Below are 11,433 nucleotides of genomic sequence, written 5' to 3'. Positions count from 1 at the left end.
ACGATATGTTGTGTCCGTGTCCGTTGTGCAGCGGAGTTGCACCACCTGTTGATTGACAGTTGAGAGGCGGTACCAAAGAGCCAGAGCTCAACCCCCGCAAGCACAAATAAGTGAGTACCTGTGGTGAGAGTGACGGACACCGCCTTGACCACTACCTGAGAGACAGTGGTCATCTAAGTGACAATGGAAATATGCGTAGAATAATAAACCCCATATTGTTTGAGATAGGAAAAACACTTTGTCAAATATGGATGCTGTTCTTAACAAGATCTTCCCCCCCCCCCATTTTGCCCCCGCAAGATAAAGTAACTTAGTTGGTTGGCAAATGTTAATCTTGTTTGATAAGGTGTTCATTGAATCAAGTGAACAGTTTTAATAGTAAATCCCAGCTGTGTCTGAGTACAAGTGACAGGATGAACAACCCAGCGGGTTTTCTTCCTATTGGGATGTGTTGTACATGCTGCTATGGCGGTGTGTCCACTCACAGGGTGGGTGACGCCGCCCAATAAACTCGCCCCTCGGAACCAAAATTAAAAAAAATTAACATTTTAGTTACCGTTATCGGGGACAGGAAGCCTGTACTTAAAGAATTACAAAGTTAGCCTAATTAGGTAACTAGGCTAACTACTGACCTTTCACACGATGCAGTCGACAACAGTTGCCTACCTCCCGAATTCATATTTAACTACTAAGTGAACAGGTGCATCAAGTAAAAGAAAACATGCCCAATCGTTTCTGTCCTGCCCAGGGACGGAACCCCTTTGGTCATGAGTCGAGGACGTTTGACGGTCATATTAGCCCAAGAAAACACGAAGGTGTTGTATAAAGACATTCACTATGTTTTGTTTAATTCCTGTCACTTTATTTTATCCGGGTCGAAAATCCAGGTAACATTATATAAGGTTTTAAAGGAACATTGCCCTGTATACCCAAGCACAGTTGGCTTCGCTCTCGCATCACACTCGGGGATCCCGGGTTCGATTCCATGGCGGGACAAAAATGTCTGAGCATATTTCCTTTCACCTCATGACCCTCTTGTTCACCTAGCAGTAAAGTTAAGTCACGTTTGTATGGTTGCCTCACGGGGAAAGTCAGTCTTTCAACCTTGAGAGGATCTCGATACAAGCTAGAAATTATATACACAGGGTTCCTGTCCCGATAAATCGAATTATCATTATACCCAAACACTGCAGCGGTGGCCCTACGAAACGGCGATTCTCCAACAGATAGGTATTAACATCCATCAAATTGGTCAATCACTACGAACCATAGAGCTCTGTGGACTTACCCTCGCCTCGAGGACCTGCCGGCCGGTCCACCACTCACCTGGGGGAAGTACATAGAATTATTATAATTATCAGAATTATACTTATTTACACAAGACACAAATCATACTAACGTGATTTTCTATAATATATATATATATATATATATATATATATATATATATATATATATATATATATATATATATATATATATATATATATATATATTTAGGGGTACCACCACTGGTTTAATTAAAGGGACCCACATCCTCGAAGAAGAAAATAAATAGTGTTCAGAGAAGACCTTGTGGATTCTCACTGAATACTTTAATATATATATATATATATATATATATATATATATATATATATGTATATATATATATATATATATATATATATATTTCTTTTCCAGCGCCTCAGTGTGGCGATACAGAGGGGAAATGCGCACTGTATCCAGGGTTCCTGTCCGCCATCTGAGGAGCTGGAGGAACTCGACAACCTATGATGACCATCTTTGTAACCCATATGTAACTCCTTTTTTGTAACAAAGTTCAAATAAAGTGAATATATATGTGTACATACAAAAGAATGGGGGTGGTAGGAGAAGATAATATTAGTGTTCAGTGAGAAACCACAAGGTCTCCTCTGAATACTTTTTATTTTCTTCTCCGAGGCTATGGGTCCCCACATTAGTACCAGAGGTGGTACCCTCACAAACTTATATATATATATATATATATATATATATATATATATATATATATATATATATATATATATATATATATATATATATATATATATATATATATAATCATCTGGAGCTCTTGAAGAGACTCGAACCTGCGACCGAGGGAATCCCCGCTGCTGAAGCTATAACCACTGGACCACCCTGACTTGATAATAGTCATTCGGTCTTGAAGACAGAATTCCAACTTTAGAACACTTAATTACTTCCGAAAACGTTGACATCTCCCCGCATGTAATGCAATCAACGTAGTACTTAAATTGTGCTCAGGTTATTTCCACCACTAGAAGGTGAAGGGACGACGACGTTTCGGTCCGTCCTGGACCATTCTCAAGTCGACTGTGAGACTGATCCACATCGACTTGAGAATGGTCCAGGACGGACCGAAACGTCGTCGTCCCTTCACCTTCTAGTGTGTGGTCTGGTCAACATCGCTCAGATTGTACTCGAGACGATCTAGTTTCACTCGGGACACTTTAGTTTCACTCCAGACGTTGGTTGGTCCACTCCAGACGTTGGTTGGTCCACTCCAGACGTTGGTTGGTCCACTCCAGACGTTGGTTGGTCCACTCCAGACGTTGGTTGGTCCACTCCAGACGTTGGTTGGTCCACTCCAGACGTTGGTTGGTCCACTCCAGACGTTGGTTGGTCCACTCCAGACGTTGGTTGGTCCACTCCAGACGTTGGTTGGTCCACTCCAGACGTTGGTTGGTCCACTCCAGACGTTGGTTGGTCCACTCCAGACGTTGGTTGGCCCACTCCAGACGTTGGTTGGTCCACTCCAGACGTTGGTTGGTCCACTCCAGACGTTGGTTGGTCCACTCCAGACGTTGGTTGGTCCACTCCAGACGTTGGTTGGTCCACTCCAGACGTTGGTTGGTCCACTCCAGACGTTGGTTGGTCCACTCCAGACGTTGGTTGGTCCACTCCAGACGTTGGTTGGTCCACTCCAGACGTTGGTTGGTCCACTCCAGACGTCCTGGAGTGGAAATAATCAGCGGCCCACTATGCTCCCTCAAGAGCCACTCCGCATGGGTTTAATTACTTTTCTGAAAGTTTAATTGCTTATACAGGTGACATAACAACTGCAGTGCCACCAGGCAAGTCCACAACACCTGCAGTGTCACCAGGCAGCCTCACAACACCTGCTGGGTCACCAGGCAACCTCACAACACCTGCTGGGTCACCAGGCAACCTCACAACACCTGCAGTGTCACCAGGCAGCCTCACAACACCTGCTGGGTCACCAGACAACCTCACAACACCTGCTGGGTCACCAGACAACCCTCACAACACCTGCTGGGTCACCAGACAACCCTCACAACACCTGCTGGGTCACTAGACAACCTCACAACACCTGCTGGGTCACCAGACAACCCTCACAACACCTGCAGTGTCACCAGGCAGCCTCACAACACCTGCTGGGTCACCAGGCAGCCTCACAACACCTGCTGGGTCACCAGACAACCTCACAACACCTGCTGGGTCACCAGACAACCTCACAACACCTGCTGGGTCACCAGACAACCCTCACAACACCTGCTGGGTCACCAGACAACCCTCACAACACCTGCTGGGTCACCAGGCAACCTCACAACACCTGCTGGGTCACCAGGCAACCTCACAACACCTGCTGGGTCACCAGACAACCCTCACAACACCTGATGGGTCACCAGACAACCCTCACAACACCTGCTGGGTCACCAGACAACCCTCACAACACCTGCTGGGTCACCAGGCAACCTCACAACACCTGCTGGGTCACCAGACAACCCTCACAACACCTGCTGGGTCACCAGACAACCTCACAACACCTGCAGTGTCACCAGGCAGCCTCACAACACCTGCTGGGTCACCAGACAACCCTCACAACACCTGCTGGGTCACCAGACAACCCTCACAACACCTGCTGGGTCACCAGGACAACCCTCACAACACCTGCTGGGTCACCAGGCAACCTCACAACACCTGCTGGGTCACCAGACAACCTCACAACACCTGCTGGGTCACCAGACAACCTCACAACACCTGCTGGGTCACCAGACAACCTCACAACACCTGCTGGGTCACCAGGCAACCTCACAACACCTGCTGGGTCACCAGACAACCTCACAACACCTGCTGGGTCACCAGACAAACTCACAACACCTGCTGGGTCACCAGACAACCTCACAACACCTGCTGGGTCACCAGGCAACCTCACAACACCTGCTGGGTCACCAGACAACCTCACAACACCTGCTGGGTCACCAGACAAACTCACAACACCTGCTGAATAACGTCCTATCCTGAATAACGATTTAGGATAGGACGAAGGAAAGGAACGGTGCCCAACCGCTTGGACGGTCGGGGATTGAACGCCGACCTGCAAGAAGCTAGACCGTCGCCCTGCCGTCCAATTCAAGTGGTTGCGTTAGGTTAGGTTACGTTAGGGTGCGTTGGGTTAGGTTACGTTAGGGTGCGTTGGGTTAGGTTATGTTTGGGTGGGTTGGGTTGGGAAGCGAGTGCATGAGTTTCTCAGGTCTGAGACCCTACTCACAGAAAACGGAGTGCGGATAAGCGCGCGGTAGGGGGGTCACGCGAAGACAGAATGTCGTCTGATGTGGGGGTTAAGACACTCAACCTGTTTCATAGCACGTCGCGTTTTGGACGTATGCTCTATCTAAGGCCTATCAACCCACGATGGTTATTAGGACCACCCCAAGTGCTAACCTAACCTAACCTAACCTAACCTAACCTAAACCTAACCTAACCTAACCTAACCTAACCTAACCAACAGAGATACTTTAGACTAATTAAACTCGCATTTAGACTAATTAAACCTGAGTGATCAGGTGCTTGGCAGTAAACTTGCGACTCGCAGGTAACCTGAAGTAGATCCTTATCCTTAGCCCCTGTTCTTTAAACGTCTCTCTCACCCTCCATCTCCTATTCCTCTCTCCACTTTGCTCTGTTCTTCATCCTCCACACTCTCTGGCCCTCATTCTTTTCCCCCCTCAGTCCCTGTTCGACTCCACCCATCTGCTTCTCTCCCCATCTCCGTCAGAAGAGGCAGGAGCAGCGTCTCCCAGCAGAGTCGTCCACAAATCTCTGGCCAATCCAGCAGTGATGAGCCTCGCTACAGTGCAGCTTGTCCACGTCCCGGTCATATATACAGCTGTTACTGGGAGTGCTCTGCCGGTGGTCTGGGTCCTTCTCATCTCTCTCGTGCGTGTGTGGCGGGCCTGCAGGGTGTAGTATGGGGGTTGTGGCACCACGCGTCTCCTGTGTCTCCAGCATCTCTGGTAGATGTGGCGGGTGTTGATCTGTACGACATCTGTGGTAGATGTGGCGGGTGTTGATCTGTACGGCATCTGTGGTAGATGTGGCGGGTGTTGATCTGTACGGCATCTGTGGTAGATGTGGCGGCTGTTGATCTGTACGGCATCTGTGGTAGATGTGGCGGGTGTTGATCTGTACGGCATCTGTGGTAGATGTGGCGGGTGTTGATCTGTACGGCTGTTGATCTGTTGAAAAGTCAGCTGATGCTGCTGCAAAAGTCAGCTGGTTTTTTAAAGTGAACCTGTTGGTGTTCTACTGCCTGTGCAAACAGGTGTTCACGCACTACTGTTGCAAAAAATGTTCTGGCGTCGTGGTGGGGGAAAACAGAGGACTACAGTAATAACAAAAAAATGAATGGTGCAATTAACGTAGGAACAGTTGTCTCTGGTATGTTTTTTTCCAGGGAGGTTATCTTGAGGTTATCTTGAGATGATTTCAGGGCTTAACGTCCTGCGGACCGGTCCTCGTCCTGTCCTTTTTTTGTTACCCCCCCTCCCCAGGAAGCAGCCCTTAGCAGCTGTCTAACTCCCAGGTACCTATTTACTACTAGGTGAAACAGTGCCATCAGGGTAAAAGAAACTCTGCCCATTTGTTTCCGCCTCACACCGGGGGATCGAGCCCGGAACTTCAGGACTACGAATCCGAAGCGTTGCTCACTCAGCTGTCAAGCCCCAGACGGAGGAGACAATTGTTTATGTTCGGATCATACGGAGTGATCACCTTATACTGGTATTTTAAAACTGTATCCCTAGCGCCCTGTCTTTGTAAAAAGTAGCAATTCTGTTACTGTTACACACAGAAATCACAATAGCGTGATGCATCAAATAACCAAAATCCACAAGGCAGCGTCTGGGATGCTCCCGGACGTAGGTTCGAATCCTCGTTACGGCCCTTGAGGATTTGTTCTTTTGTTACTGTTTCTAATGGTAAGCTACACTTTATTTTCCAATATACATCACCTTTCAAACTGTAATGTTAAAAGGTAATGTTTGATTTAGACTGATGTTCTCCTGTTTAGCTCAGTCGTTATTGTAACTATGGTATATAAGTCGCTACGGAAATAGTTTCTTGCTCTGAATTTGACATCTATAATGATTTTGAAAATCATTGATACATGTAGCTTCTAAATCTAAATCTTGAGTATGCAGTTTATAATTTACAGACATTACATGATATTATTATGATTTTCTCTTGGGTAAATACTTGACTGTAACCTTTGTGTAAGCTAACCTAACTATAAATTACAAAAACTATCATTTATGAATATCAATGCTACCACACTTGGATGGTATGCTGCCACCACCACTTGGATGGTATGCTGCCACCACCACTTGGATAGTATGCTGCCAGCACCACTTGGATAGTATGCTGCCACCACCACTTGGATAGTATGCTGCCACCACCACTTGGATAGTATGCTGCCACCACCACTTGGATGGTAAGTGCCACCTTGTACCACCTCCATAAAAGAGCCTATTGCCAAACATCGCCGTAAAAAAAGCGCCTAATGCCACCACTGTTGCAAAAGTTTGCTGCCGCTGCTCCAAAAGTTTTCACGGACATCATTAAGTTAACAAAGCTAATTGCAAATGCAAATTACGTTAGCTTTGATCTGAAATGGTCAAAGGCATCACAAGAAAATGTGTATATCTCTCCTTGTAACTCGCATGATACACTAAGCTACCTGTATGTCTGGTTCTGTAATATAGACCACGTCAGACCAGGCTTCCTGGTTAACGGAGCAATTAGGCTTTTTGTTGCTCGCGTTTCAGCAAAGCCTAGTTGATCAGGTACTCCTTTTGCCGGTGGTGTATCAAATTTTCTCGAGGACAATTAGAAGTCTTTTGGAAATTAACAGTTGCATATTAACAATTCTGTCTGTGTCTCTGTGTCTCTGTCTCTGTCTCTGTCTCTGTCTCTCTCTCTCTCTCTCTCTCTCTCTCTCTCTCTCTCTCTCTCTCTTCTCTCTCTTCTCTCTCTCTCTCTCTCCTCTCTCTCTCTCTCTCTCTCTTAGTCTCCTTATTACGATCTTACTTTCCAACATGTATTTTTTTTATTTACATTCTCCCTGCATCCTTTCCTTGTATTCTTGACCCTATAAGTTATAGAATATACCCCTCTCGCTATATCTTTGGATTTATAACTCTCAGAATACACCTGCCGCATACATCCAACCCTGGAGCTCTCAGAATACAGGCTTGTGATGTAGGTGGCTTGCTGTAGGGAAAGGCGGCTCCGTTCTCAGGTTGTGTGACGCATTCACGAAACCACTTTCATTCCTCAGAAAATATGGTAAGCGGGCGGCGGAGGAGTAGTTCAGCAGCTCGGCGTCACTGATGCTCTCTCGTCTAATGGCGTCTCACTGTTTTTGCGGACTTGATCAAATCGTTAAATAATTGAAGCGCACTAACATTGACTTTTTTTTTATCTATCGACCTCGATATGTTAGGGGAGGGAGGGGGTGTGTTGTTGTTTGGGTTCGTACGTGTCAGTTTAGGAAAAAAACAGCTGTTATGTGGCAAATCGTGCAAACGGGTTGTGTTATTGGTCTGCCGTGCTGATATAAACAATTGTTGCCATAATGTAAACAATTCCATCTCACATGTTGCTGGTTCAGGGAATCCAGAACGAAATCCACTCATCGGCAATCTGCCTAGGAAGTACAGTGAAATGGATCACCGCCTGTAGGGACCTGTGTCACACCTGGACCTGTGTCACACCTGGACCTGTGTCACACCTGGCTGTCAACACCTGATAAGTGGAACTGTCTAGATTCACATTCCGACGCGGTCACCACAACTGGAGAATGATGAAACGCTCGGGCGAAGAGTAAGCTAGACATTAACGGACGCTGAAGGACAAGGAAAAGAAGGCTGGGAAACATCGCTTGTCACAGGCAAGCATCTGTACACAAAGTTTTCTTTGTGTAAAGGCCAAAACCGTCAGTAGTTTCATAGCGTTATACGACAAAGAGCACTTAGATGACGGGACACCACGAGCGTAGTTCTCATCCTGTAACTACACTTAGGTAACCACACACACACACACACACACACACACACACACACACACACACACACACACACACACACACACACACACACACACACACACACACAGTGTGGTGAGGTATGTGAGGCTGGTGCTTGCCAACACGAACAGTAACGAGGAACAGGTATACACTCGCTGTTACCAATTCGTACGATGCCAGCAAGAGGAGCAGGAGCGGCAGGATATGTATATTACTTACCTATTGTTACACTGTATGTAAAAGACTTAGTCTAGTACCCAAGTGTTTCCCCACAGGCCTTACCCACAGGCCTTACCTACAGGCCTTACCCACAGGCCTTACCTACAGGCCTTACCCACAGGCCTTACCTACAGGCCTTACCCACAGGCTTCCCCTGGCTAGTTTCGGGTTCAGGATCATGTTTCCGCTCTCTCTTTCTCCCCTCTCTCCTTCCAATACGTTCCTGTTGAACTAACATTCAAAACTTAAAGCAAAATAAAAGGAGATCTTTACTGCCTGAACTTCACCTGCCGTCCGCTTACGAGGATTCACTGCAGCAGTGAAACTGACCTAACAACTTATATACAGTGTCCACGTGCAAGCTTTACCAAGCTTCGATTCACAGCTTTATACACACGAATTTTAAGATAAATTAACACACATTTCTCTTAGTACAAAATGCAAATATAAGCATACTTCGTATATTGAATGATTACTTTGGTATGATGAAGTATGTGATGAAGTATGTGATGATATATTATGCATTTTATGTAAATTATGCTATGATTCGAAGCTTCGTAAGGGTTCCATGTTGACATTCTCAATATCTCTTCAAAATGGCCCCAAGCCTATGGTTCAATATACACAGGCTTCTCCCTGGCACATCCGCCGCCTGTCCTCAGAAGGAAAACCGTTTTGGCGTTTAGCTTAAAAGTTCTCTCACCCTCCGGAGGCTCTTTTAAACCCACAACAACAGCTTACTGACCAACCACCCAGTCTACTTTAGTCCAGAACATAATCCAGAACACAGGTTTCTCTCCCTGGCGAGAACTCTGTGTTCTGTGGCAACCCGTTATCGCACTAGCTTATAATCAATATTGGCTTATTTAATACGTAAATATGTGACATACTAATTGATTGTGAATATTTTAGTTTACCTTGAAAAGTTTCATAGAAAACACCGACCTCACCTAACCTTCTTAGTATGTTAAGATAAGCATCTTATTGCTTCTTAATTATAATTATTACTTAACCTATACCGTTCATAGGTAAAGTAATAATTGTAAATAAGAAACAATAAGATGCTTATCTTAAGATACTAAGAAGGTTAGGTGAGGTCGGTGTTTTCTATGAAGCTTTTCAAGGTAAACTAAAATATTCACAATCAATTAGTATGTCACATATGCACTTATTAAATAAGCCAATATTGACTATAAACAAGTGCGAGAACGGGTTGTCTGTGGTGTGTTAGTGGTGCCAACGCATATACTCTCAAGTATACACATCCCTATGCAAGAATTTAGTTCTGTCATGCCAGAGCGACATACTACAGGAGGTAGTATGGCACTTGGGTACTCAATTTGGGTACTACATCGTACCCAAAAAGCGATGACGGATACCGGGTTCAGATCAGCTGGTCATTGCGTCTAATTGGGTGCTTCGTTGCTTCAACAAACACGCAAATTAACGTTGGACTAGTTTGCTGCCCCGCAGTTATGCGGTTCCAGTAGACGGGAGTGTGGTTGCAGGCGATGAGTTACAATAACGTGGCTAAAGTATGTTGACCAGACCACACACTAGAAGGTGAAGGGACGACGACGTTTCGGTCCGTCCTGGACCATTCTCAAGACAATCGACTTGAGAATGGTCCAGGACGGACCGAAACGTCGTCGTCCCTTCACCTTCCAGTGTGTGGTCTGGTCAACATACGGGAGTGTGGTGGTTTAATTGTGGCACGTGATTGTATTATTTCTTTATTGATGTCACTATTTTAATTATTACTATTGTTGTTACATTTATTATGGAAATTATTCATAATTAATTTATATTATATACATTTATGGGTATTTATTCGCTTTTACTCAAAGAATGACACGAGATATTTTCATTGAGAGGTGTACTTGGCTTCTAGGTGTATATACACTGTGTTTACTTGTAAATACACTGTGTTTACTTGTATATATTTTTTTTTTTTTTTTTTTTTTTTTTTTTTGAGATATATACAAGAGTTGTTACATTCTTGTACAGCCACTAGTACGCGTAGCGTTTCGGGCAAGTCCTTAATCCTATGGTCCCTGGAATACGATCCCCTGCCGCGAAGAATCGTTTTTTCATCCAGGTACACATTTTACTGTTGCGTTAAACAGAGGCTACAGTTAAGGAATTGCGCCCAGTAAATCCTCCCCGGCCAGGATACGAACCCATGACATAGCGCTCGCGGAACGCCAGGCGAGTGTCTTACCACTACACCACGGAGACTGCTGAATATACACTGAGTTTACTTGTATATACACTGAGTTTACTTGTATATACCCTGAGTTTACTTGTGTAGTCACTAAGTTTACTTGTATATTCACTGAGTTTACTTTTACCTTGAACCATGATGAAAACTGAAGTATACTTGCTGGGAGAGGCTATCGTGGGATAGGCTATCGTGGGAGAGGCTATCGTGGGAGAGGCTATCGTGGGAGAGGCTATCGTGGGATAGGCTATCGTGGAATAGGCTATCGTGGGAGAGGCTATCGTGGGAGAGGCTATCGTGGGAGAGGCTATCGTGGTGGCTTTAACAATAACCCTCCCGGTGTTGATAGTTTTTTAGATACACCTTTAACCCTAACACCAAATAAACAAAACTGCAACAGGTGCTGCCAACGCAACTATGTCAATATTTACTCTATTGAATGCATTTAAATATACTTTTTTTTTTTGCTTTAGGAATTCATTCAAAATTGTTGGAATAGTTAATAAAAAAACATGAAAAAGTAGCCTATTCTTCAAATTACAATATTTATAAATTTGTTCGGAATCATTTGAAAACTGAAATGTGGCCCTACAAAATCTATTAAAAATATTAAGAATTTATT

General features: G+C 44.9%; 1 protein-coding gene across 1 annotated transcript in view; it reads right to left on the bottom strand.

Annotated features, from left to right (window-relative positions):
* Window positions 1-2,501: 2,501 nt before the first annotated feature.
* Window positions 2,502-11,433, bottom strand: part of LOC138370528 (uncharacterized) — a 10,139-nt gene continuing 1,207 nt past the window's right edge. The window contains exons 2-3 of the mRNA XM_069334912.1: window positions 5,368-5,525; window positions 2,502-2,998 (exon numbers count right to left, since the gene is read on the bottom strand). Coding sequence (XP_069191013.1) covers window positions 2,502-2,998; window positions 5,368-5,525 — 655 coding nt within the window. The remainder of the gene's footprint in view (window positions 2,999-5,367; window positions 5,526-11,433) is intronic.

Source organism: Procambarus clarkii, chromosome 32, assembly GCF_040958095.1.
Source record: "Procambarus clarkii isolate CNS0578487 chromosome 32, FALCON_Pclarkii_2.0, whole genome shotgun sequence".
Classification (NCBI taxonomy): Eukaryota; Metazoa; Arthropoda; class Malacostraca; order Decapoda; family Cambaridae; genus Procambarus; species Procambarus clarkii.
This window is presented reverse-complemented; position numbering and strand designations above follow the sequence as displayed.